The sequence below is a fragment of the Malus sylvestris genome, chromosome 14 (assembly GCF_916048215.2).
Source record: "Malus sylvestris chromosome 14, drMalSylv7.2, whole genome shotgun sequence".
Classification (NCBI taxonomy): domain Eukaryota; kingdom Viridiplantae; phylum Streptophyta; class Magnoliopsida; order Rosales; family Rosaceae; genus Malus; species Malus sylvestris.
The window spans coordinates 30,172,492-30,200,333 of record NC_062273.1 but is presented as its reverse complement, the minus strand read 5'-3'; the positions used below and the strand labels follow the sequence as shown (position 1 = coordinate 30,200,333).

Below are 27,842 nucleotides of genomic sequence, written 5' to 3'. Positions count from 1 at the left end.
CCGGAAGTTTGGGCAATTTTTCAAAGCTTCATAACTCAATCGTTTCTTAACCAAATTCGACCCATAATATATCAAAATGAAGATAGGAAAGTGAAGAATAAGATTATACCATTTTGAAGCTCAATGGTTACTGGAGATTGCTGAAAAATAGCCTCAAAGTTGACTGGTCCGAGTGAAAACTTGAAAACTCGCCGGAAACTGGATAAACTTTAAACGTTCATAACTTCTTCAATACTCAACGAAATCAAATGATTCAAAACGAAAATCATACTTCTCGACGAACTGAAGAGAATGGTACTTTGTTCGACAGCTAACTCGCCGTGTTTTGGCCAGAAAAAGGCTCAAAAGTGGCTAACTCGAGACCAAGACAACCACTTCAAGCCGTTTTCCGGCCAAACCACGAAGAGTTAGCCTTCAAAAAATGTACCATTCTCTTCGTCTCGTTGAGAAGTATGACTTTTGTTTTTGAATCATTTGATTTAGTTGAGTATTGAAGAAGTTATGAACGTTTAAAGTTTACCCAGTTTTCGGCGAGTTTTCAAGTTTTCACTCGGACCAGTTAACTTTGAGGCTATTTTCCGGAAATCTCCGTCAACCATTGGGTTTCGAAATAGGTATAATCTTATTCTACACTTTCCTATCGTCATTTTGATATATTATGGGTTGAATTTGGTTAAGAAACGATTGAGTTACAAAGCTTTGAAAATTACCTAAACTTCTGGCCAAGAGCTCTGGGACACTTAATTGAGTTTTTAACGGAATGACCAAAATGATGGATGGTGGACAATCTTAGGAACCACTTTTATCGATTTGGAATCTCAGGAACCAAAGTGATGAGTTATGCAAATCTCATGAACAATTTTGACAATTTACCCTAAATGATATTCACTAGGCCACGAGTAAAGAAACCCTTCTTTTACTTGTTAATTTTTTTTTTTTTTTGGACATCCATTTTTCTTCTATAATTATGAATGCTTTCTCTTAAATTTTTTTTTGTTAACAGTGGCAAAATGCATCCGTTTTGTTTGCAAAACCCTATGAGTGTCCAAATAAAATAATTGTCTTCCTTATAGAACCACTCTCATGTGTTTTGGCCAGACTTTTTTTTTTTTTTTTTTTTTTTTTTAATTTTTATTCGAAGTGTTTTGGCCAGACTTTACAACCGCATTGGGATGTGAAAAATGGTAGAAGAAACCTCTGATGCATAGATAATGCTTCTAACCACTTTAGAAGCCAACTCTTGCCTTGCTAAACTTTTAAAGTCTGTTTGGTACTCTACTTAAATCTAATGAACAATTCATTTAACCTATTTAATTTATTCAGTGAACAGTAATATACCCCATAAACAGTTTAATTGGCCAAATGCATATCCAACCCTAAAACTAAATAGCCTAGTCAATTTTATTAAAATATTATTAATTTTTATTATAAAGTAATAAAAAAATAATTTGATTTTTAATTTCTGACTTTATAAAAAAATATTATTAATTTCTAACATTTAATTTATTTTTTTTAAAGTTTTTTGGTTGAAAAATCTGGACCATTGATCTAAAAATCGAATGGTCCTCATTGTGCCATGTCAGTAGCCATTAAATTTCAATTTCAATTTTTTTTACCGTTGGAAATCCAACGGCTCAAAAAAATAGCCGCTGGAAATCCAACGATCCTCATTGTGCCACGTATCCACACGGAAGAACACCATAGTGCTCTTGCATAGTGGGCCCCACCTCTGCGATGTTGTCGGCCACTCGTGACCACGTGCACGTGTTTTCCACACGCCAAGCGCAAAAAAAATTGAAATGGCATGTGACGTCACGCTAGCGTCAGCATGATGTCACATAGGGCGGGCCTTGGCTCTACACATTTTGGGCCACCCTATAGGACGGCTTGGGCTGTGTGTCAGCCTATTCCCAGCCTATTAGGTTGGGCTGAAGCACTTTTTGTGCCTGTCGGGCCATTTTGTGGACTGTGAGCCGACCTACCCTTTGGGGTAGATTTGCTCTAAACTCACTCATTTCTTTTCTCTCTCTCTCCTCCCCTCTCATTCCAACTCTATCTCTCTCCCACTCTTTTTTTTTTTACCCTTTTTGGCTCTCATCCAATCTGCTCTCTTCATTCTCTCGGTTATTTTTGAGAAAATTTTCAGTGTGATCAGTATACAGGGTGGTACACCACGTGTCATTATACAAATAGTGGGATATGTGTGTTAAAAAGTTTAACTTAAAAAATAAAATTTCTCACCACTTATATAAAAACACGTGGTGTACCACCCCCCTGTGTTCCAATCACAATGAAAAAATTGTTCTTTCTCTCACTCCTCTTCCTCTTTATCTCGTCCGATCATCTATCTTATTTTTCTTTCCTTCAATTATCTCTTACTTTCTTTCCTCATTTCTCCTCTTTCTCCCTTTCCTCCAACCCTCTCTTTTTAGATCTATTTGTCTAATTTAAGTCGTAATATTTAAAAATTTTAAATCGCAAACCAATCAAATTTTTGAGTCTTAAAGAAAATTGTTTTCAAGAAATATTCTTAAGATATGTTTTGAGAAATGATAAAAAATTTCATATAGAATACCAAACAGACCCTTAGTTTTCACAAGTTACTTCGATTTAAGCGTGAAAGGACTATTACCCTACACGTGAACGACAAATGACAAGGCTTGGATAGAAATCTTGATTTTTTTTTTTTAACAAACAACACACAAGGGGGTGGAAGTGAAATAAGGTTCATAATGGGCTATCAATTATGTAGTTCAAATTCGGATTTGGATCCTCTCCTAAGCCCAAGGAAATGATCCTCTTGACCAAGGAGTGTGAGCCGTTGGATTTTCATCTAACAGTTATAATTATTATAACTTTAAAAGAACCCCCTATTTGTCGCCGTTGAATGAAAACAACTGCTCACACTTCGTGGTCAGGAGGATCCTCTCCTTGGGCTCAGGAGAGGATCCAAATCCTTCAAATTCACCTTTAACGAGACTTAAACTTAAGATTTCTCACTCATAATAAGTGATGAGAAATATCACTTGACCATAGTACTAAATGGCAACGGACTTCACCAAGCCTGAGACGTACTCTGGACCACAGGGATGATCTATGCAATTTAGACGAAATACTATGTACAAATCGACCGATCACAAAACAATAAAACATGAATTAGTACTGTTGTGACTAGTAAATATAAGATTAGAATGTACACAAATTCAAGAATGGTTTTATCTGTTCTAGGATTACAAGGCAAGTCTAAACGTTCCGCCAGTTAAACACAAAAATTCCACGCTACTCGGCTATGCAACAGTTCAAATGCCACAAGGCAAACGGGCAAATGTCTATGCCCACAATATCCCAACTTCATTAAGCAGTCGTAGGATCGTTTATCACACCCAAGAAATCGTCCTTTATGGTGCCAATGCAGAACTGCAAAATTAGAGGGAAAAACTAGTATCAGAAGCAAACAAAAAGACGCTAAATATCATGAAGGACAAAACGATTCTAGCCCCTTTCTATAGAAGTGGCTTCAGCCAGGCTCTAAGAAACTACAACAACAACAACAACAACAACAACAAAGCCTTTTCCCACTAAGTGGGGTCGGCTATATGAATCCTAGAACGCCATTGTGCTCGATTTTGTGTCATGTCCTCCGTTAGATCCAAGTACTCTAAGTCTTTTCTTAGAGTCTCTTCCAAAGTTTTCCTAGGTCTTCCTCTACCCCTTCGGCCCTGAGCCTCTGTCCCGTAGTCACATCTTCGAACCGGAGCGTCATTCGGCCTTCTTTGCACATGTCCAAATCACCGGAGCCGATTTTCTCTCATCTTTCCTACAATTTCGGCTACTCCTACTTTACCTCGGATATCCTCATTCCCAATCTTATCCTTTCTCGTGTGCCCACACATCCCACGAAGCATCCTCATCTCCGCTACACCCATTTTGTGTACGTGTTGATGCTTCACCGCCCAACATTCTGTGTCATACAACATCGCTGGCCTTATTGCCGTCTTATAAAATTTTCCCTTGAGCTTCAGTGGCCTACGACGGTTACACAACACGCCGGATGCATTCTTACACTTCATCCATCCAGCTCGTATTCTATGGTTGATATCTCCATCTAATTCTCCGTTCTCTTGCAAGATAGATCCTAGGTAGCGAAAACGGTCGCTTTTTGTGATCTTCGCTAGATTGCTCCGGTCATTAGTGTGAATAAGTATATAAATGGATAGAGATAGGAAAGCAAACACAAGATGTACGTGGTTCACCCAGATTGGCTACGTCCACGGAATAGAAGAGTTCTCATTAATTGTGAAGGGTTTACACAAGTACATAGGTTCAAGCTCTCCTTTAGTGAGTACAAGTGAATGATTTAGTACAAATGACATTAGGAAATATTGTGGGAGAATGATCTCGTAATCACGAAACTTCTAAGTATCGGAGTGTGGTGTCGTCTTGACTTGCCTTATCTGTCTCATAGGTAGATGTGGCATCTTCTCTGGAAGTACTCTTCCTCCATCCAGGGGTGGTATCTTTAACTGGTGGAGATGCACAAGGTAATGTATCAATTTCACTTGAAGCTTACTTGTAGTTTCAGGCTTGGTCAAGCGCGATACAAACCATGTAGTAAGAGTCCCCCAAGTCGCCGAGCTAGGGGGTCTGCTGAAAGAGGTGACAGACAAGGTAAGCAATCAGAGCTCCGACTGATTGTTCACCTTCTCCCCATCTTGCAGCAGCATGAAGGATAAAGAGAAGAAAAATGAGAAGAGATGATATGAGATACTTTTGCTTTTGAAGAAGTAACTTTCCACAGGCTTATTCTTGAACTGAGCTGGAGGGTTTTCTGGTTTCCTCCAGAGTATAAGGCCGACTGAAGAATTTGAGGGTCAAAACAAGTCCATCAAATCTAGAGTACGTTCCACCCTGCTGATATGGGATACTTTTGCTTTTGACAGAGTAATGGATGTATCGGCACGTGTGCTGTTACGCTTGTCTCCACATGCTTCCTTGTATCCTTCGCACTTGCCCTATCTGTTCCTCAAGCAGATGCGGAATCTTCCCTGGAAACATAAGATGTTGAAGATGAGTACTCGAGAGCAATGCCAGGTAAGTAATCAGGTAAGGGGTTCCAGGCAGTCAGTTCCTGGCTGGAAGCTTGATTCCAAGTGCTGACTGATTGCTCTCTTTCTCCTTGTCTTGCAGGTAAAAACAAGGCCAAAGGAAAAGACAGGGAAAAAGCATGATATGGGATACTCTTGCTTTTAACCCTGATGATATGAGATATTCTTGCTCTAGTATAGCTTGTTTGCAGAGGTATTATTGGGGGGAAAGAAAGCTGAATATTTCGAAAGGCTTCGTTGGGAGTGCCCTCTCAGATATGAGGAAGGGTTGAGCATTTTTGCAGGTCTGCCTGTCTGTTGGGGATGGAGGTCGACATATATAGGAGTCTCCCTAACAAGTAGTAATGCTATTCCTTTACCCTGCTTGGTCATAGCACGGTAGTGGGAGCTGCCAGTTTCACATGTTTTAACTCTGTCAGAGCACTTTGAAAAAGTGGTCTGTGGTATCTGGCTCTCGAGATTCGGAGAACGATGCCTCTTCGATTTTTGAGAAAGTAATCATGCTGGGGGTCTGACTCTCGAGATTCGGAGAGCAGTGTCTCTTCGATTTTTGAGAAAGTAATCATGTTGGGAGTCTGGCTCTCGAGATTCGGAAGGCGGTGCCTCTTCGATTTTGGAGCAAGCAATCTTGTTGGGAGTGTTGTCTCGAATGTGAGTAAAGGTTGGGCATGTTTGTTAGTCTACCTTGCCACGAAGCACAAAGGTTGACACACAGGGACTTTCCAATTATCCAGCAATGGTACTGTTCCTTTACCCTCTCTTCGATTTTGAGAAAGTAGTCATGTTGGGAGTCTGGCTCTCGAGGTTCGGAGGACGGTGTCTCTTCGATTTTGAAGCAAGCAATCTTGTTGGGAGTGTTTTCTCGAATGTGAGTAAAGGTTGGGCATGTTTGCTAGTCTACCTTGCCACGAAGCACAGAGGTTGACAAACAGGGACTTTCCAATTATCCAGCAGTGGTATTGTTCCTTTACCCTTGTGGGTAATAATATGGTAGCTAGAACTTCAAAATTTATATGTCTAAACTTTGTTAGTGCTGTTTCTTTGCTATTCTTTTACCTTTATTGGTCAGAGCGATGTAGTGGGAGCTGCAAGCTTCACGTGCTCAACTTTGGCAGAGAACTTTGGCAAAGTTATCTGTGGTACCCATGAGCTATTGTTGCGTGTGGGAAGTGGGTGATTGAACAGTAAGATTCATGTGCTTTCTACTTCACCAGAAGTCTTCGACAGAATGCCCATAATTTCTGCAAAGCTGAGTGTGCGTGTGACAGGTGCTGACAAGGCTAGAAAAGTAGGTGCCTCTTCGATTTTTGAGATCGGCCCTCGTGGTCTCTGAGCAGCCCAGCTTTTGAGAAAGCGAGCGCCTCTTCGATTGATTCGGAGAACGATGCCTCATCGATTTTTGAGAAAGCAATCATGCTGGGGGTCTGGCTCTCGAAGATTCGGGGAGCAGTGTCTCTTCGATTTTTGAGAAAGTAATCATGTTGGGAGTCTGGCTCTCGAGATTCGGAGGGCGGTGCCTCTTCGATTTTGGAGCAAGCAATCTTGTTGGGAGTGTTTTCTCGAATGTGAGTAAAGGTTGGGCATGTTTGCTAGTCTACCTTGCCATGAAGCACAGAGGTTGACACACAGGGACTTTCCAATTATCCAGCAATGGTACTGTTCCTTTACCCTCTCTTCGATTTTTAAGAAAGTAGTCATGTTGAGAGTCTGGCTCTCGAGATTCGGAGGACGGTGCCTCTTCGATTTTGGAGCAAGCAATCTTATTGGGAGTGTTTTCTCAAATGTGAGTAAAGGTTGGGCATGTTTGCTAGTCTACCTTGCCACGAAGCACAGAGGTTGACACACAAGGACTTTCCAATTATCCAGCAGTGGTACTGTTCCTTTACCCTTGTGGGTAATAATATGGTAGCTAGACCTTCAAAATTTATGGGTCTAAACTTTGTTAGTGTTGTTTCTTTGCTATTCTTTTACCCTTCTTGGTCAGAGCGATGTAGTAGGAGCTACAAGCTTCACGTGCTCAACTTTGGCAGAGAACTTTGGCAAAGTTATCTGTGGTACCCATGAGCTATTGTTGCGTGTGGGAAGTGGGTGATTGAACAGTAAGATTTATGTGTTTTCTACTTCCCCAGAAGTCTTCGACAGAATGCCCATAATTTTCGCAAAGCTGAGTGTGCGTGTGACAGGTGCTGACAAGGCTGGAAAAGTAGGTGCCTCTTCGATTTCTGAGATCGGCCCTCGTGGTCTCTGGGGAGCCCAGCTTTTGAGAAAGCGAGCGCCTCTTCGATTTCTGAGATCAGCCTTCGAGGTCTTTGAGCAGCCCAACTTTTGAGAAAGCAAACGCCTCTTCGATTTCTGAGATCAACCCTCGTGATCTCTAAGCAGCCCAGCTTTTGAGAAAGCAAACGCCTCTTCGATTTCTGAGCAGGCGCCTCTTCGATTTCTGAAGCTCCGTCGAGTGCAGATTTTTTTATAGGGGCTGGCATTAAGTTCCAAAGCACACTTGAATCTCCACCAGTAGAAGCTTCATTCTTGCACTTCTAAGATCTTGATTTGTCCGACCTCTTCTCTCTTCAACACCTTTGAAAATGTCTGGCCCCTCCGACCGTCGTTTTGACTTGAACCTTGTTGAAGAGGCAGCCCCGCCTTCTCCAGACAACATATGGCGCCCATCCTTCGTCTCCCCTACTGGTCCTCTTACCGTTGGGGATTCCGTGATGAAGAATGATATGACCGCTGCGGTGGTGGCCAGGAACCTTCTCACTCCCAAAGATAACAGACTACTTTCCAAACGGTCTGATGAGTTAGCTGTTAAGGATTCGCTGGCTCTCAGTGTTCAGTGTGCAGGTTCTGTGTCTAATATGGCCCAACGCCTATTTGCTCGAACCCGCCAAGTTGAATCATTGGCGGCTGAAGTGATGAGTCTCAAACAGGAGATTAGAGGGCTCAAGCATGAGAATAAACAGTTGCACCGGCTCGCACATGACTATGCTACAAACATGAAGAGGAAGCTTGACCAGATGAAGGAAACTGATGGTCAGGTTTTACTTGATCATCAGAGATTTGTGGGTTTGTTCCAAAGGCATTTATTGCCTTCGTCTTCTGGGGCTGTACCGCGTAATGAAGCTCCAAATGATCAACCTCTGATGCCTCCTCCTTCTAGGGTTCTGTCCAGTACTGAGGCTCCAAATGATCCCCCTCCGGTGCCTTCTCTTTCTGGGGCTCTACCGACTGCTGAGACTTCTCCTAAGCAACCTTTGTGAAGGCTCCCTCTTGTGTGTTTATTTTGACTCATGTATATGTACATATTTGTAGCTTATCGGGGATATCAATAAATAAGCTTTCCTTCATTTCAACGTATTGTGTTAGATACACCAAAGCCTTCTTCGCTAAGTTCTTTGAATTTTCTTTTGTTGAAGCTTGTATGTTGAAGCTTTCTGAGTGGAGCATGTAGGTTGGGGTAGTGTTCCCTTAATTTTCCGAGTGAGAAAAACTTCTCGGTTGGAGACTTGGAAAATCCAAGTTACTGAGTGGGATCGGCTATATGAATCTTAGAACGCCATTGTGCTCGATCATGTGTCATGTCCTTCGTTAGATCCAAGTACTCTAAGTCTTTTCTTAGAGTCTCTTCCAAAGTTTTCCTAGGTCTTCCTCTACCCCTTCGGCCCTGAACCTCTGTCCCATAGTCGCATCTTCTAATCGGAGCGTCAGTAGGCCTTCTTTGCACATGTCCAAACCACCGTAACCGATTTTCTCTCATCTTTCCTTCAATTTCGGCTACTCCTACTTTACCCCGGATATCCTCATTCCTAATCTTATCCTTTCTCGTGTGCCCACACATCCAACGAAGCATCCTCATCTCCGCTACACCCATTTTGTGTACGTGTTGATGTTTCACCGCCCAACATTCTGTGCCATACAGCATCGCCGGCCTTATTGCCGTCCTATAAAATTTTCCCTTGAGCTTCAGTGGCATACGGCGGTCACATAACACGCCGGATGCACTCTTCCACTTCATCCATCCAGCTTGTATTCTATGGTTGAGATCTCCATCTAATTCTCCGTTCTTTTGCAAGATAGATCCTAGGTAACGAAAACGGTCGCTCTTTGGTATTTCTTGATCTCCGATCCTCACCCCTAACTCGTTTTGGCCTCCATTTGCACTGAACTTGCACTCCATATATTCTGTCTTTGATCGGCTTAGGCGAAGACCTTTAGATTCCAACACTTCTCTCCAAAGGTTAAGCTTTGCATTTACCCCTTCCTGAGTTTCATCTATCAACACTATATCGTCTGCGAAAAGCATACACCAAGGAATATCATCTTGAATATGTCCTGTTAACTCATCCATTACCAACGCAAAAAGGTAAGGACTTAAGGATGAGCCTTGATGTAATCCTACAGTTATGGGAAAGCTTTCGGTTTGTCCTTCATGAGTTCTTACGGCAGTCTTTGCTCCTTCATACATATCCTTTATAGCTTGGATATATGCTACTCGTACTCCTTTCTTCTCAAAAATCCTCCAAAGAATGTCTCTTGGGACCCTATCATACGCTTTTTCCAAATCTATAAAGACCATGTGTAAATCCTTTTTCCCATCTCTATATCTTTCCATCAATCTTCGTAAGAGATAGATTGCCTCCATGGTTGAGCGCCCTGGCATGAACCCGAATTGGTTGTCCGAAACCCGTGTCTCTTGCCTCAATCTATGCTCAATGACTCTCTCCCAGAGCTTCATTGTATGACTCATTAGCTTAATACCCCTATAGTTCATGCAATTTTGTACGTCGCCCTTATTCTTGTAGATAGGCACCAAAGTGCTCGTTCGCCACTCATTTGGCATCTTCTTCGTTTTCAAAATCCTATTGAAAAGGTCAGTGAGCCATGTTATACCTGTCTCTCCCAAAAGTTTCCACACTTCGATTGGTATATCGTCTGGGCCTATTGCTTTTTTATGCTTCATCTTCTTCAAAGCTACAACCACTTCTTCCTTCCGGATTCGACGATAAAAAGAGTAGTTTCTACACTCTTCTGAGTTACTCAACTCCCCTAAAGAAGCACTCATTTCATGTCCTTCATTGAAGAGATTATGAAAATAACCTCTCCATCTGTCTTTAACCGCGTTCTCTGTAGCAAGAACCTTTCCATCCTCATCCTTGATGCACCTCACTTGGTTTAGGTCCCTTGTCTTCTTTTCCCTTGCTCTAGATAGTTTATAGATATCCAACTCTCCTTCTTTGGTATCTAGTCGTTTATACATATCGTCGTAAGCCGCTAACTTAGCTTCTCTGACAGCTTTCTTCGCCTCTTGCTTCGCTTTTCTATACTTTTCACCATTTTCATCGGTCCTCTCCTTGTATAAGGCTTTACAACATTCCTTCTTAGAAACTAAATGCGTAAAAAACTGACTATGGCGGAGAACCAGGATCAAACAAGCAGGAAATTCATCAGAATGTAGGGTTGGATCATGATGATCATCCCACCACACCACATTCAGTATGATTTAGTGTTGAAAATTCAAAATATGACACGCTGACTAATCAAGGGTAAACAGGACCATTCCTAGAAGGCTAGGATGACGCTGCTACTTTACGCCTCTAAATCATCCTCACCCTACCCTTTTCGTCCATAACTAAAGCTGAATCACTTGGACAGTACAAGGAAAATGGCAAAACATAAAAGTCACGGAGAGAAGAGAAAACAGATTGAGGGTATACAATTTCAGTAGCATCTACTCGGGTTCCAATTATCTTTAATCGCACTTCGCTGTCTTTCTGAATCTTAACCTGCAAAATAACAAGAAATCAATGTTTAACCGTATAAATCTAAGCTAAAAGAAACAGCTGAGAATCAATTGAAACAGAAGCATACTGATCCATCTGATGTTGTATAGTTTGGCATATCCCCAATCTGGAACTCCATGTCATCCGGTATCAACTACAAAACAAGATGAGGACATTAACATACACTGTATATGGAAAACATAATGATTATGACATGTTAGTTTAACCCATTAACTGAGACAGCAAAAGAAACAAGTACTCTTTAAACTCCAAAAACCAGAAACCTATAATCCAAAGAAGTTGAGAAAGTACAAATCTCATAGAATTATTGCTTATGAGAATTATTCCTTTGTATAAAAGACTAGTAGACCACTACTTATGCCACACCTCGACACTAGTTTCCAGTGAGGACCGAACTCGAGGCGTGCTGGCCATCACCGGTTGGGTGACAAAGCCAAAATACAACATACATAGATTATGTTTTAAAGAAAGATACAAGATTGACTAACTTAAAAGTATATCATTCCTTAGACTGACATTTTATTTAAAAAGTTGAGTAGAACTTGTTATTTGGAAGGAAGGGGGTAAATGACGGCAAAGGTAAAAGAATAACATAGCAACAATACAACCCAAGTCCTTGCAAAAGTTTACAACTTTGTACTCGATAACATTATGGAAAACAAAGTTTTCTAACAAGATATGGATAATGCTTATCACTGCTCAGAATAATCAAAGGGGGAAGAGATACTTACGTGGTTCGAAACAAAGATTTGAACAGGACCAGCCTCAGCAAAGAATCCCATCTATAAAATTTGGAGATGACATTACATTTTCTGCAGTTAGTATTATACAGAATACAAGAGCTTGCAAAAGCAAAGTAAGAACACTGATGATAAAACGTTAATAGGTGAAAGAGGAAAAGCATACCTTGTTGACCATGGTAACAACAGCTTCTAAGATCTCTCCTTTGAATGGTCTGAAAACAACACACTGGTACTTGATGGGGAATGAGACGAAGCCTGTCCCATCACGAATCATCCCTTTCCCAATGTTTTCTATGCCCGTAATTGCTACCACAAATCCATGTTGACCACTGCACAAAAAGTATTCATATCAACTACTAGATCCATCCCAACCCGTGATGGAGAATCTGCCATATATTTGGTTTGAAAGACACTAAGTAAAGCACTTGAATGTCAATATTGAATTGGATAGGAGAAAAGAATGTGGTAAAGGATCGACAAGAAGCAACTTTTGGTTTGTTTTCGTGTTCTGACGTGTATTGCATAACCCAACAGCATAAAGCAAACAATACAAGAAAAAATAAAGCCGAAGAGAGAGAGAGAGAGAGAGAGAGAGAGAGAGAGAGAGAGGACAACCTGCAAGTGCCTTCCAGGGCCGGTCCAGAGATTTTTGAGGCCCGGGGCGACGTAAAAAAAAGTGCCCTAACTTTATGTAAGAAAATTATTTATTTTCACACATAAGATATCGAAAAAATTATACTTAGAAAAACACTTCAAACTCAATAATTTAGAACCACATAAAGACTAATTTATTTTGTATTGAGAGAGGGAAACAAAAAAACTTCGGGCTTACAAGTAGATAGATGATGAGTTTTGTTTTCCATTTGAACTTTGAATGTGTTTTTGAATAAATCGTGAGATGTTTTTTTTCTTATTTACTAACCTTGTCAATATGGGACAAAAAAATAATGATGTTTTCGAGTCTTTAATTGATATGTATTATTAATGAATGGGCACTAAATTAAACATTTTGATGACACGTCATATAATTTGCAAATTTGGTCTACGTATTATTCTTTGTTGAAGATTAGACTTGAATTAAAACGAATATTTAAAAATAACAACCCACATAGCTACTAGATAGTAACTAAAAATAAATTACCAACCAAACAAAAATTTGTAAAAATTGAAAAGAATAAACATGCACATAGCATTTCGAATTTAGGACCTCTTGGTAATTTTAAACAACAAAAATCATTGTTTCTAATTAAACTTCTTGATCCTTTAACCAAATTTTCTAAATTTATACTCTTATAAAAAGAAATTTGTAAAAAAAAGGAAAGTAAATAAGCACACATGGTGTTTTGAACCCAAGACCTCCTTATTATTTTCAAATGACAAACCACCACTTCTAGTTAAATTTCTCTATCTTTGAATCAAATTTTATAAATTTATACTCTTATAAAAACATATATAAATATACCGCTCTAATAATTTTGGTACCCCTAATTTTTTTGGGCCCTGGACGGTCGCCCCTCCTGCACTGGGTCTGGGCCGGCCCTGGTGCCTTCGACATCTTTCATGAGCTTGGAAACGAGATTTTCACGGAGATTGCGGCCAAAGTGGCGAGGATGAAGCTGCATGTTCCTCTCCAGCACTATATGGAAGAACATCTTTCCTTCTCCCTGAATCTCTCAATTCTGATTGACGAGTTGGAAATTGAGAATTCGATGTTTGCCCTAACCCTTCCAACTAGGAACTTCTTACTTCCTTCTCTCTCCAGAGAGATACTCTTTCCCTCGCTGTAGCAAGGCAGATACCTAACCTTGTCTCCGTGAGACGAAGACATCATAGTAAAAAGGAAAACCCAATTCGAGGGCCCAGCCAGCCCATATAAAGCAAAAGCCCACAATATCCAAGTCCAACACTGTTAATGTTGGACCTGCGGGAGATTCTCCTAAACAAGTTGTGTCGCGGCGAGTGATGGCACTCGTAATCGCAGGAGCAGATCCCCTTCCTGATCCTTGATCCTTGTCTGTCGTGCTTGTGTCGTCCCTGTGATCGCACTTGTAATCGCAGGAGCAGATCCCCTTCCTGAACCTTGATCCTTGTCTTTCGTGCTCGTGTCGTCCCTAAAATGTCACTCCTACCACTTTTAAGTGTACAAGTGAAACGCAACTGAAAAGTGCAAACCCCTGAAATTCAGTTCGCTCCAGTTCGTTTCTTTCTCAAACGAAACACCAACATCATGGTCGGAAAAACGGAGCCCCTCAACGCCACAGCCACCACGAAAACCGGCCAATCTCCGCCCCTAGCCACATCCATGTCAGGTCTCCTCGGCAACTTCTCGTTCAAAACCCTAAAACTGAAGACCAAGCAGCAGGAGCTCCTGATCCGAGTCTCCATCCTCTGCTTGGTCTACGTCCTCGCCTTCATCACCCGCCTCTTCAGCGTCCTCCGCTACGAGTCCATGATCCACGAGTTCGATCCCTATTTCAATTACCGTACTACCCTCTACCTTACCGAGAAGGGCTTCTACGAATTCTGGAACTGGTTCGACTCCGAGAGTTGGTACCCCTTGGGTCGGATCATCGGCGGCACCCTCTACCCTGGCCTCATGGTCACCGCTGCCATCATCTACTGGGCCCTCCGATTCCTCAGCTTCGCCGTACACATTCGCGAAGTCTGCGTCCTGACCGCTCCATTTTTCGCCTCCAACACCACCCTCGTAGCATATTTCTTCGGTAAAGAGATTTGGGACACCGGCGCCGGCCTTGTCGCCGCCGCATTGATCGCCATTTGCCCCGGCTACATCTCCAGATCGGTGGCCGGCTCCTACGACAATGAGGGTGTCGCCATTTTCGCCCTGTTGCTGACGTTTTACTTGTTCGTCAAGGCCGTCAACACCGGCTCGCTCGCTTGGGCGTTGGGCTCCGCATTGGGCTACTTCTACATGGTCTCTGCCTGGGGAGGTTATATCTTTATAATTAACTTGATTCCCCTTTACGTTTTGGTGCTTTTGATCACCGGGCGATATTCCATGAGGTTGTATGTCGCCTACAATTGCACTTATATTCTCGGAATGTTGCTCGCTATGCAAATTCGCTTTGTCGGCTTTCAGCACGTTCAGTCTGGGGAGCACATGGCTGCCATGGGCGTCTTCTTCTTGATGCAGGTTGGTAGGTTGTTTTCCTTAGGTTGCTTTTCCATTCCATACATTAACTCAGTTTATCTGTGTCTTTTTGTCAATTCATTTCTTGGTACTTACTTCATTTTTCATGTTTGTTTGGTGACACGGGGGATGGGGTTGGCAGGTATTTTACTTCTTAGATTATGTCAAGCACCTACTAAGTGACTCTAAGATGTTTCAAGCCTTTTTAAGGATCACTGTCACCTGCGCTGTAGGCGTTGGTGGTGTTGCCTTGGGAGTCGGCACTGCATCTGGCTATATCTCTCCATGGACAGGGCGGTTTTATTCCTTGCTAGATCCAACATATGCCAAGGATCACATTCCTATTATTGCATCTGTCTCTGAGCACCAACCGACGGCTTGGTCATCTTTTATGTTCGATTTTCATATCTTGCTCTTCCTTTTCCCTGCCGGTCTCTACTTCTGCTTCAAGCGTTTGTCAGATGCCACCATATTTGTAGTAATGTATGGTCTTACAAGCATGTACTTTGCTGGTGTCATGGTTCGGTTGATTCTTGTTGCCACACCTGCAGTTTGTCTTATTAGTGCCATTGCTGTCTCTGCGACTATAAAGAATTTGACACAGTTGGCAAGGGCAAAGGACAAGGTTTCCCAAACTGGTTCCACCAAAGGCACCAGCAGCACAAAGGGTTCTTCAAAGGTGACATCTTTACTCCTTTATATGCATACATACACACAAACATATACTTGCAGTGTTGATCTCTTGCTCACTGTTGAATACAGAGTCCATACTCACCGTCTATTTGAACCAAATGCAATGGCTGATATTTGAGTCTCTAGAAAGAAAATTAATTTTCTGAATAAATATCTGCTGTCTGATTTGGATCCGTGGTTAGTGAGTATGGATTTTGGTTCTTAATGGTGGCTAGGAGATCGTGATCGTGCGTTTAGAACCACCCATGTGATTTTCTTTTGAGATATTTTGGTGTTATATATCAAGTACCCTTTTTTGTTTTATTTTTTAATTACAGTATATAACACGTAGTATCTTGCTAACATATGTGTAACAAGCAGGGTTCAATTGATCAATCTCAGCCTTTTCAAAAAAATGGTGCTCTTGTCTTACTCTTTGGTGCATTCTACTTGCTTAGCAAGTATGCAACTCACTGTACCTGGGTCACGTCAGAGGCATACTCATCTCCCTCAATTGTTCTGGCTGCGAGGGGTGCCCATGGGAACAGGGTCATATTTGATGATTACCGTGAGGCATACTTTTGGCTTCGTCAGAATACTCCTCCAGATGCTAAAGTGATGTCATGGTGGGATTATGGGTACCAAATCACTGCAATGGGAAACAGAACTGTTATAGTTGACAATAACACCTGGAACAATACGCACATTGCTACAGTTGGGCGTGCAATGTCATCTTATGAAGATGAGGCATATGACATAATGAGATCGCTTGACGTCGACTATGTCTTAGTTGTATTTGGTGGTGTTACAGGTTATTCTTCTGATGATATCAACAAGTAAGTTCATAAGAATTTATTTAAACTTTTGAACATCACTTGCTATTTGGTAAAGCATTTTATGACAGTGTTGTCTGACGTTTCTATCCATGTTTCTGAAGCTTCTTCAGAACCATTTTGTTCAATATAATTGAAAGTAATAATCTTGTTAGTTATTTTTCTGCTTTCACTATATAGTAATACAAATTTCTTCATGCCAGATTTCTGTGGATGGTGAGAATTGGGGGTGGAGTATTTCCTGTAATTAAGGAACCTGATTACCTTGTTAATGGTGAATATCGTGTTGACAAAGGTGCAGCTCCCAAGATGTTGAACTGTCTCATGTAAGTTTCATAACGCAGCTAAGATGTGCAAACATATGTTATGTGCATACATGTGAGATTTTTTAACAGAGCTAATGATTTCATCTTTTTCCCTAGTGGGACCACACCTTACTTCATTTCACGAACATAGTAAAAGAAAAAACACATGCGTCCAAAGGGGTTCCATAATCCAGAACAATTTGTGTGTATGAAAATCGGTATGATGCCTTAAAGTAGGCAAAAATGGAAAACCTATGCTTGTTACACTGAGCTTATGATTATGATTGTTCTTTTATGAATGAATTCTCTCAAACTTTTAGTCATAAAATAACACCTTATATTGGCTTGAAAATAGTTAAAGAGCTAATTGGTTTGATGATGTTTTGGTTTGCAATCCTTAAGGCCTAGTGATTGATATAAGTGTGCTGTATATCATAATGTAAATCGAGTTTCATTTCTGCTGGACCACTGGTTCTAATGTGTGGGGTATTAGGGTGCTATCTCACTCAAAATTAGTCAGAGACCCTTCGATGAATTATCCATTTGAAAATTATTATACCATTTGTGTTCCTTATGTATTATGTCTAGTTCTGTACAGGAATGATTTTTTATTTTTTTTTCCATTTTTATGGTGATTAGGTACAAGCTGTCTTACTATCGATTTGGAGAGCTGACGACAGAGTATGGCAAACCACCTGGGTAAGTTTCACGAGCCTTGATAACAACTATAGGTGTGCATGCTTCCGTGCAAACAAATGCACAAGTGTAATGCAAAAGCACAGCATGTGGAGTATGAGACACTACAACAATTGTCTAAACTGATTGACAAATAGAAAACCTAGAAACCGGAGTCCTTATTGAGAGAATGGCCATAATATTCCAAGATTGATAATTCTAGGTGCTCTTCCTGAGTTTTATATTGCATTAAAGGCAGCAGTAGACTGGTAATTTACCGCTGGCTTGGGTTTACACTACTAGTTGAAGCCTAGTACATTATTGGGTGAAAATGGAGAGTAAATTATTGCATAAGCACATCTGTATGCTTATATGCTTGCAGTGCATGAGCATGTGCAACCTATGCCAAATAGCTGATTGTCGTTGTTTTGATTGACAGGTATGATCGTGCACGGGGTGTTGAAATTGGAAATAAGGATATCAAACTTGAATACCTGGAAGAGGCATTCACAACATCGAATTGGATTGTTCGTATTTACAAAGTGAAACCACCAAATAATAGGTGGTAAGTCCGGCTCTCTTGCAGCTACAAGGAAGGAAAGGACAATAGTGAAGGAACATGGTTAGATGAAGGGCGGAGAGATTGGAGTCTTGAGATAGGGTTTTTAGAAGATAGTAAAAGCGTATTTTTCTTTTCTTAGACTTGGTTTGTGGCACTGAAGTTACTGATCTGATCCGGAACCCTTAATTGGAAGGTCGTCTTTTTGCCTCTGAATTACAACGGTTTTGTTCATTGTATCGTTGAGAGATTTTACAATGTAACATTTGAGCAGTTTTAATTTCAGTCGTACGATAAATTATTAAATTTGGTACGTTATCATAATATCATTATTACTTTTTGAAGAGAGAATATGAAGATTGGATGAGCCAAAGGCACCATTCATGCATGCAGTGAAGGGGCTTGTTTTTTTTTGTTTTTTTTTCAAACGATATATTTTATTAGATTAGATATTAGATCAGTTACCGACGGAGTTTGAAGTCATGCCGTTATGCAAGGGTTCAACATTGTGGTAAAGGACCACTTGTTTTTTTTTTTTTTTTTTATCAAGTGGTTCGTTGTGGTTGAGGAATTTCATGATTAATTTCCGCATAGGAAACAGACCAACAAGTTTCATAATTTGAAAAGGTAATTTTTTTTTTTTTTTAGTGCAAATTAAAATTTGACAAAAAAAAGAAGAGAAAATTAAAATTATTCCTAAAGAAAAACGAGACAAAAACCAAAGCAGTCACGTTGGATAAAAAGTAAACAACTTGGGTAGATAGATGCTCCGTCCCCGCTCCCGCCCGGGTACTCGCGCTCTTCTTGGACATACATTTACGCTTATCGTATCAAAATCCACACACAACTTGGCCACAGGGGAACAGACTTACTCCGGTTTCTTGCGTTATTGTGCCCAGACCTCTAACTTACCCCATGGCAGAGCACTCCATGCTAAACTCATCAGAGGCCTTCTGCCCTTCTCTCCTTTTCTTCAAAACCATCTACTCAACATGTATGCTAAATGCGGCGATCTTATTAATGCTCTCCAACTGTTTGATGAAATGCCTCACAAGAATGTTGTGTCGTGGTCTGCGGTCATTACGGGCTTTGTCCAACATGACTCTCCTAAGAAAGCCCTGTCTCTGTTTGGTCGTATGCACCGGCACGGCACCACCAAGCCCAATGAGTTTACCTTGGTTAGCGCCCTCCACGCCTGTTCCTTGTATGGGAATCTGACTCAAGCTTACCAAGTCTATGCATTCATCGTTAGGCTAGGATTTGAGTGGAATGTTTTTCTCAGTAATGCGTTTTTGACTGTTTTAGTAAGACATGGAGAATTAAAAAGTGCTTTGGAAGTTTTTGAGAATTGCCCCAATAAAGATATAGTGTCTTGGAATGCTGTGATGGCTGGCTACTTGCAGTATTCTTATTTGGAAATACCGACATTCTGGTGTCGCATGAATCTCGAGGGAGTGAAACCCGACAGCTACACATTTTCGAGTGTTCTCACTGGGTTGGCTGCTCTCACTGATCTTAAAATGGGCGAGCAAGTTCATGCACAGCTTGTCAGGTATGGCTATGGGGCTGAGATTTGTGTGGGGAATTCGTTGGCTGATATGTACATTAAGAATCAGAAGTTAATGGAGGGCTTCAAAGCCTTTGATGAAATGCCTTCAAAAGATGTGTGCTCATGGACCCAAATGGCTGCTGGGTGTCTTCAATGTGGGGAGCCAAGGAAAACGCTTGAGGTTATTGATCAAATGAAGAAAGTGGGTATAAAGCCTAACAAGTTCACGCTTGCAACTGCCCTGAATGCCTGTGCCAATTTGGCTTCCTTGGATGAAGGGCAGAAATTCCATGGCTTGAGAATTAAACTCGAAACCAGTACTGATGTTGATGTGTGCGTGGATAACGCTCTGCTAGACATGTATGCAAAATGTGGATGGATGGAGGGTGCAAGGCGTGTTTTTCAGTCAATGAAGGATCCGTCTGTGGTGTCATGGACTGCAATGATCATGGGGTGCGCACAAAACGGGCAAGCTAGGGAAGCTGTTGAGATTTTTGATAAGATGAGGCTGGAGGAAGACAGTATTGAGCCAAATTACATCACCTTCATATGTGTACTCTATGCATGTAGCCAGGGCGGGTTTATTGATGAAGGATGGAAGTATTTTGCCTCCATGACTCATGACCACGGAATCTCCCCAGGAGAAGACCATTATGCATGCATGGTGAATCTTCTAGGCCGAGCAGGATGCATTAAGGAAGCTGAGGAATTAATCCTGAGCATGCCCTTTAAGCCAGGTGTTCTGGTTTGGCAAACTCTTCTTGGTGCTTGCCAGATTCATGGCGATACAGAAACTGGAAAGCGGGCGGCAGAGCATGCGTTAGATATAAACAGAAGGGATCCATCAACGTATGTGCTACTGTCAAACATTTTTGCTGGATTGAGCAATTGGGATGATGTTGGGATGCTTAGGAAACTAATGGAGGCTAGGGATGTGCAGAAAGTGCCAGGATCCAGTTGGATTGAACTGGAAAAAGGCCAGGCATCATCACCTCTGTAAAGACCGGCTTAATTCCATTGGTACCTGCTTCCATATTCTCATCCACTTACTATTATTCAAATGATAAAATCTTAGACAAGTAGAAATTCCTTCTCCTTGGAATTCCTACATGCTGTTTAATTGGGTGGAATTCGTTGGCTTCTCCTTGAGAGCTAGATTGTTCCACGGCTGTGGCCCGTGGGGAGGTAATGATACAAGTGCTATTTATCATATTATCAAGTTAAACATTATTAGTCAAATTCGTTTTAAGCCATGTTAGGCAATAAAGCATTTCTTTAAAGTCAGAAACGATTATATTATATATGTGTACTATATGATTTCGTCCCTCAGATCATAGACCAAAACGAGTAAAGCTTTTATATAGTTAGAGGCTGAAGTGTTTCAAACTATTTTAAAGTGATTTGTATATGCCTAATTTCATGTCATTGCTCATGTATGGATTTCTGAAGTGAGCAATAAATCCTAGGTACCTAGCATAGGGTTTACTTGTTATACATGCTATAGTGATAGCTTGTACTTGTACCTCGGAACGTAAGAGGTGAAGCAATGTGTTCGATGTTACACAATCAGGTGGAGTTGCTCTTTTACTTTGGAATCAAGGTAGGGTTTCTGGGAAACCTTCTATTATTTAGTTTGAATATTGCTTCTGTATGTCTGTTTGTTATTACGTTATTATGAAGGTGGTTTGAATCTGAATAATGTTTCGAAATGTTGGTCGAATATGATTGATGATTCTAAAGGCGAGTTGGTTTTCAATATTGATTTTATGATTATCCTTGCTATGTGCAAAGAGAAATGGAAACTTTCATAGCTATTCATGATGTGAGAATGGGTTGAATTATTAGAAAGAAATTTTGGAAATGGTGCTAATGACTAGGAGCTTTTGTGTAGTTGAGCCCAACTCTGTAGGCATCAGGTCTTAGGTCAACCCAAAACGCACATGGGCTTTATGCGTAATTCGGGGCTGGTGACAAAAGGAGGCAAAATTAGATGGATTAACGGGAAATAGAGAAGGCGTTTTGCATTGCACTCATGCATATAATTTCGCACGTGTATTTAAATTACTTCAATGATAATTAAATTTTAGCTCTTTGGATTTGGGGTTTTTTACTAACCTCAGGTCCGGGGGTTACAACCTCAAAAGATTTGCTTGAAAATGATTAGGGTTGTTTTCTTGGCATTCCACATATTGTTGCATACACCCCATGCTTAAAACACCTCACACTCATTTTTTAAACTAAAAACTAACTTAATACACCCCACTTACTAACCAAAACTACCCTCACACCCCACACCAAAATCCACCTCAAGTCTTCATCTTGTCCCAAAAAAAAAAAATTAGTCTTTGTCTTGAGCACATTTGCAACCTCCAAATATCAGTTTTGACTAATGTATTCATTATTTGTTGCTTCTTCGTTTCCAGTACTGTGAAAAATCACTTTGGTTTAAGGAGTTCATCAAAACTCATATCAGCTGTAGTCTTTTAATTCATGAATAATGCATTTTGGCAGATCAAGAATTAAGAATAGCTAAATAAAGAATGAGCAATAAGGGAAAGAGAGGAAAAAAAATCAAAATCTTTTTAAATGATTTGGGGTGCAGGAAGAAAATAATTGTTTTTTTTTTTAATTTTTAGGGCTTAAATAGTTATTTTATACAAGTCATTTAACATTAAATATTGAATGGGGTGTATTTAATAATTTGTGGGGTGCTAGTAAAAAAATCCAAATGAAAGATTTTGCAAGTTTGAAACAAGTTAAAGCATTGCTTGGCATTCAAGCAAAGTAAGCATGAATTCATGACACAATATTTGATTTCATACAAATTGAGCCTTTCCTTAAATCGGCCCGATTATTCGTCATCACTTTTCCAGCATATATGTTGCTGTAAATCAAAATGGAAGCTTGCATAATGTTGTTATTTTTAAGTTTTCTTTAAATAACCTTATTTTTTAAATTGTTTAATAAGAAAGAGGGAATTTACCGTCATTTGTTAATTGTTAGCAAAATGTGGGGAAAAGAAAGTTGTAGCTTAAAGCCTTTATAGAATTTACATTTAATAAAAAAAAAAGAGAAAAAACCAAATGTAATCATTAAAAGGAAAAAATCTAAACCCATAAATATAGGAATAGGGTTAGGATTAAAAGAGTAAAAGGAAAAAACCATTTTAAATAGGATGAAAAATAAGGAATTAAATTAGAAAAGAAAAATGAAAGATAGCGTTGTAGTGTATTAGGACAAAGAGTCCACTCCTAGTAGTCCACAACCGTCGTGTGGTCGTACATCGGCGCGCACTCGCCTAAACGCCACATTTCATCCACTCATTAGTTACCACTTTCATCTCTCTCTCTCTCTCTCTCTCTCTCTCTAAAAAAGTAAAACTCCCTCCCCTTAGCCAAAAGTGAGCCTTGAGTTTCAGGTCTCCCTCGTTTCGTCCTCCATATAACCTCGCCCGTCCTCTCTGCCAAATCTCTCCCTCTCCTTTCTCAACCCAAGAGTCATGTCGTCCTCGGGCGGCCACTCCGGCAGTGTTGGCGGTCCGATCGCCCCTCAGCTTTACTTCTGCCACCGGTGCGACCGTACGGTTTCCCTCACCCCCTCACCTACCTCCGATCTCGTTTGCCCTCTTTGCAGCGGCGGCTTCCTCGAAGAGATGGAAACCCCCAACCCTAACCCTAACCCTTTCCCCCCCAATCCTTTCTTCTCCTTCCCCTCCTCCGACGCCCCTCCCTTCGCCTCCAGCGGATTTCCCCTCCTCTTCTCCTCCTCCGCCTCTGGTCCCGCTCCCGATTCCGCTCCCGCCCCTGCCAATCTCGCCGATGATCTCTCCTCCCTCTTCGGTGGCGCACCCTCACGCTCCTCACCCTTTCAGGACCCCGACGCCTTCAACCCCTTCGTCTTCCTCCAGAACTACTTGCAAACCCTGAGGGCAAATGGTGCCAATGTCCAGTTCGTGATCGATGGCAGCCCTGGCGGCGGCGGCGGGGACCCATTTGGTTTTCGTGTTCCCACCAATCTTAATCTCGGCGATTACTTCTTTGGCCCGGGCATCGAGCAATTGATCCAACAATTAGCCGAGAACGATCCAAACAGGTACGGCACCCCACCTGCCTCTAAGTCCGCCATCGTAGCCTTGCCGGTTGTGAAAATCTCAGAGGAGTTGTTGGCTTCGGATTCGTCACAGTGCGCGGTGTGTAAGGATTCATTCGAGCTCGGTGAGGAGGCCAAACAGATGCCCTGTAAGCACTTATACCACTCGGATTGTATTCTGCCTTGGCTGGAATTGCATAACTCATGTCCTGTCTGTCGCCACGAGTTGCCCACTGATGATCCTGAATACGAACAGAGGATCCGTGGGGACTCCGGAAATGGCAATCAAACTAGTCAATCTGCGGCTCCTGGTGGGACTAATATTTCTATGGGCGGTGGTGGGAGTGGTAGTGGGTTTGGGTTAGGAATTGGCACGCCATCTCTAGACAATCCGAGTCCAAGTCCTCGAACGGTGGAGCGGAGGTTTACCATTTCCCTACCACGCTTTTTTGGGGCACTTGGTGGTCCGGCCGAGACTAGCAATACTGGGAGTGGAAACAATGAGGAGTCGAACTCAGGGAATAGGGGAAGGCATAACCCTGGATCGGAGGAGCCTAGGCAAGAAGATCTTGATTGAGCACAATTGGTATTGCACTTGTTACTTACCTAACACATTCATATATCTTTGTCTTCCATTTGGTTATTCTGACCTAACAAGCTTGAATGTGCCTGTCAAACTTTGTTATTTATATCCTTGGCAAACAATGATCGTTAGCTCCTTTATTTTTGCATCACTAGTTTAACTCATATTTTCATGAAAAATCATGTAAATTTGAAGTCTTTATTTGATAATACTTATTCGTAAACCTTCTATGTGGCAAACTTGCAACTGGATTGTACCTTAGAAACATTGTTTTGCACGAGTTATTTGTAGCTAATCAATGTGGGATGAAACGACTGGGAGTCCTATAGTGTTAGGTAAAAGGAAGAAACTGTCGTAAGCAGTGGGTCATATTGGTTTCTCCAGAAGCAACGTGCAACCAGTGAAAAATGCTAGAAAATACATATTTAAACAACGACAAGGGTATGACTTCCCCATTTGTGGTTAATCTACCATGACATAAAAGTCGAACACCTACTGCGTATTAAAAAGATATCTTCATGTAACAGTCCTGGTAGACCTCCATTCATCTAAAACTTCCAACAAGCCTCAACAATCTTATAAATTACCTTCTTTGAACTAGTAAAAGTCTATAATGCATACCTGAAGAACTCTGGAAATATACAGATGTGAATTGTGGATGCATATCTAATAATACTAAACCATTGTGTATAACACACATAAATGCCGCTGCGTTGGTTGATACTCATAATTATTGTTATTTTGGTGTATCCAATCGCCGTACTGTGATATGGCTGATATCACCCGTATCTCCTGAGATGGTTGTAGGAGGTGACTTTAACGACATCTCTAGGATAATGTTTGATATCCTAGACAGTATGATATTTGTTTATAGTTGAGAGATCTACGAGGTGCATAAGCACCAATGCCACGACATACTAGGTTTATTATATGTAAAGGCTAAGATCACCATCTGCAGTGTTCTAGGGTAATGTTGTCTAACTCTTGGAATAAACCTACTCTGTCCAGGAGTGAACCTTCTGTTCTTTTCTTGTGTCTTAATCTGGTGTCCCTGGTCAGGGTAGTCATAGATCACCATTCCAATCATGTATGATTATGAATCTATATCAGTGACCTTAGTCTCTAGATTTGAGAATATGTGACTCATCCTTCCTGATTTATTTCAAAAGATCAAGTTGTTCTGAGTTTTTTCTATTTTATGTATCCAACTTTTGAAGGTTACTCTCAAAAAGTGAAGAAGAGATGGGGTTGGATGTATAGGTGGGTCGGAGTGCTTTATAAATTTCACGCGGTAATTTGGCTATAAGCTAGTGGGACAGTAGTTATTCTGCTCATATTCCACTTCCTAAATGTGGAAGTTATGAGATACAAATTCTAAGCAGTAGGTTGACCATAAGCTATTGGGGAAGTGGTTATTCTGCTTGTTTTCCAATTTTCTAAATACGACAGTTATGACTTGCGAATTCTTAGGTTTGTTGGACCCTTGAATCGTTGGATGCATCAGATTTTTTATAGGAGCATACTTGTTTGCATTTTTAGTTAAATTGTAATACTCATAATTCTCTTGTTGCTATCAGAATCATCTGAAGTTGTGTGCTGATGAGATTTTTGTATTGTGTTCCATCCATTCAAAAGAGTTAGACCATACAAAAATCTAGGCTGTTTTGTTTGTATCAGTATTGGATAGTATGAGTATTTCTATCCATTCAAATCAGATTTTAATGTTTATTTCTCTTTTCCATTCAAATCTAGGCTGTCTTGTTTGTATTAGTATTGGATCGTATGAGTGTTTCTGTGCGACCAAGTTTTTTAAGCCAATCCATACATGAATGAGGTTCTTTTGTTTTAGTATAGTGAAACTTGAGGAAATCAATATGGATCCTTGGTTGGATTATTTCGAGTGCATGTTTGACTATATTTCCAGCAGCATTTATGTGCATGATTCATTTAGTTTATGAAGCAAGTCCTTAACATAGCTTTATGTTATAAGTTCTAAGACTTTTGGGATTGCTTGGTGTCTAGGATTGAATTGGAATGGATAACTCATAAAATTCAAGGTATATTGAAGGTTGGTGTATGATTTTTCATTTATAGGGTATTAGAAGTGGAAGATTAGACATGAAGGAAACTTGTCCCTTCTAGTCCTTTCATTTGGGGGGATTGGATCCATCTTCTACTTTTAAATTGGACACAGTTTTTCCATCTCTTCCTTCAAAATATGTTGAATACTGTGAAATATTCAATCCTAGACATCAAACGAGTCCTTAGTGCTCTTTTTTTCTAGTTTGCCATGTGGCGTCGTGTTTAGTTTTGAATTTATGTGCTCTCAATGTTTTCTCTCCCTCTCTCTATCTCTCTCGCTCTGATATTATAAATTTATTAAGTTTTCAATTAAATGGTTGCTTTGTCTCTTTTTGGTAGGTACAGTTGGCAGATTGGATATGCAACCAATTGTTGAACAAAGAGAAAGATCTTACACATTAACAGTTAGTGACAATTGTTTTTCTCTAAATATTTTGTCCTGATAATCATAGGTAAATGTCCATCGTTATTTTTCATTGTTGTGAATTCTTTTATAGATTCATCATCAATTTATGAGAATTTTATGTGCATGATCCGTGTTGTCGAGTGTCGTGTAATTTTTTTTTTTTTTTTTTTTTTTTTAATTTTGGTACCATGGTAATTTTGGGGATATGTCTGTAATATGAGGCATTGTCTTTCTTTCTTAATTGGCTTATATTGTAGTGTAGCTGTGAAATGGTTTTGATATTGTATCTCTGATTCTATATATTTGTTATTGTCACGCCCACCCCACCCCCACCCAAATTGTGATTAGGCGCCCTAACCACGGAGTTTATGGCCGTAATCGTGAATCCCTTTAGTGGTGATGAACTTGACCGCCAGTATGTAGTGAGTAGAAATGGAGATTGGTGTTGCCATGGCCGTGTTATTTGACCGTGTATCAAGAATTTAGTAGCCAAAAATCACATTGTGTCTGATACCTTGGAGTAGGTGGCATTTTGGAGCCAACTTGACCCAACCCACCCATTAAAATCAACATTTGGGTGGATGATTAACTGGTTAGGTCGTTAACAGATGGACCCGTTAATCGCATGTTATTTTACGGGTCATTTTGAGTCTACCTACATACCCTCTAAGCACCAGTTAAGTAAGGGTGTTTGTGTAATTTTAATAAATAACCTAATCCAGCTTTCTTTCTTGTGCATTACCACAGAACCTTTTGCCTAGTTTGCATTCTTCCAACTTCAAATACTATACAAACTCTCTCTCTCTCTAGACTGTATAAAACTTTGCATATAAATTTACCTGACAGCCATCTCTTCTGCAAAATATATTTTCCATGCCAATGATTGATCCTCATAGATATCATTTCATTTTGGTTTCATGGTCTGTATAAATAGTAGCTTGATTAATATTAAAATGGAAAAGACAAGATTATAGCAACATTTCCAATTGATTTTAGGGCATGTTTACTTACAAGAAACAGGAATTGAAATCATTTTGATTCATGAGTTCATTGCGGTAACAAAAATATGGATATGGAAATCATTTTATTCTTTAACTTTCTCATGCGTTTACTTACACGTAAAGATTAGAAAAGCACAATTTTTTCTTAAAATCCATAAACAAATACTAAAAAATAAGGAATCGGATTGACTAGGAGGGATTGGTTGTTTAGATTCTCTCTTCTTACTTATCCAGTTATCCTACTTTTAAGCTTTCCCTTTCATGTCTTTTCCAATTTTTGTTAAATAA

General features: G+C 40.5%; 4 protein-coding genes across 5 annotated transcripts; 3 read left to right on the top strand and 1 right to left on the bottom strand.

The window, feature by feature from the left end:
- Positions 1 to 3,132: 3,132 nt before the first annotated feature.
- LOC126599740 (DNA-directed RNA polymerase II subunit RPB7-like) lies at positions 3,133 to 13,473 on the bottom strand. Its single transcript, XM_050266161.1, has 6 exons — positions 13,192 to 13,473; positions 11,813 to 11,984; positions 11,638 to 11,688; positions 10,974 to 11,039; positions 10,820 to 10,888; positions 3,133 to 3,417 (listed from the first exon to the last, which is right to left on the bottom strand). The coding sequence occupies exons 1-6, from the start codon at positions 13,299 to 13,301 to the stop codon at positions 3,355 to 3,357; spliced, it is 531 nt and encodes a 176-aa protein (XP_050122118.1). The 5' UTR covers positions 13,302 to 13,473; the 3' UTR covers positions 3,133 to 3,354.
- A 149-nt stretch (positions 13,474 to 13,622) lies between these two features.
- Positions 13,623 to 18,150, top strand: LOC126599731 (dolichyl-diphosphooligosaccharide--protein glycosyltransferase subunit STT3B). The gene is made up of 6 exons (XM_050266146.1): positions 13,623 to 14,803; positions 14,943 to 15,479; positions 15,854 to 16,308; positions 16,509 to 16,631; positions 17,250 to 17,309; positions 17,725 to 18,150. The coding sequence occupies exons 1-6, from the start codon at positions 13,877 to 13,879 to the stop codon at positions 17,852 to 17,854; spliced, it is 2,232 nt and encodes a 743-aa protein (XP_050122103.1). The 5' UTR covers positions 13,623 to 13,876; the 3' UTR covers positions 17,855 to 18,150.
- A 223-nt stretch (positions 18,151 to 18,373) lies between these two features.
- Positions 18,374 to 20,782, top strand: LOC126599733 (putative pentatricopeptide repeat-containing protein At3g15130). The gene has a single exon (XM_050266148.1). It carries the CDS (start codon positions 18,609 to 18,611, stop codon positions 20,391 to 20,393), a length of 1,785 nt encoding a protein of 594 aa, XP_050122105.1. The 5' UTR covers positions 18,374 to 18,608; the 3' UTR covers positions 20,394 to 20,782.
- A 1,946-nt stretch (positions 20,783 to 22,728) lies between these two features.
- Positions 22,729 to 26,677, top strand: LOC126599736 (E3 ubiquitin-protein ligase RING1-like). Of its 2 annotated transcripts, none has more exons than XM_050266156.1 (2): positions 22,729 to 24,068; positions 26,493 to 26,677. In XM_050266156.1, the coding sequence occupies exon 1, from the start codon at positions 22,893 to 22,895 to the stop codon at positions 24,057 to 24,059; it is 1,167 nt and encodes a 388-aa protein (XP_050122113.1). In that variant the 5' UTR covers positions 22,729 to 22,892; the 3' UTR covers positions 24,060 to 24,068; positions 26,493 to 26,677. The 2 variants fall into 2 exon arrangements, with proteins under 2 accessions (XP_050122113.1, XP_050122112.1); XM_050266155.1 differs by having other exon boundaries at positions 22,731 to 24,068; positions 26,487 to 26,677.
- The last annotated feature ends 1,165 nt before the right edge of the window (positions 26,678 to 27,842 follow it).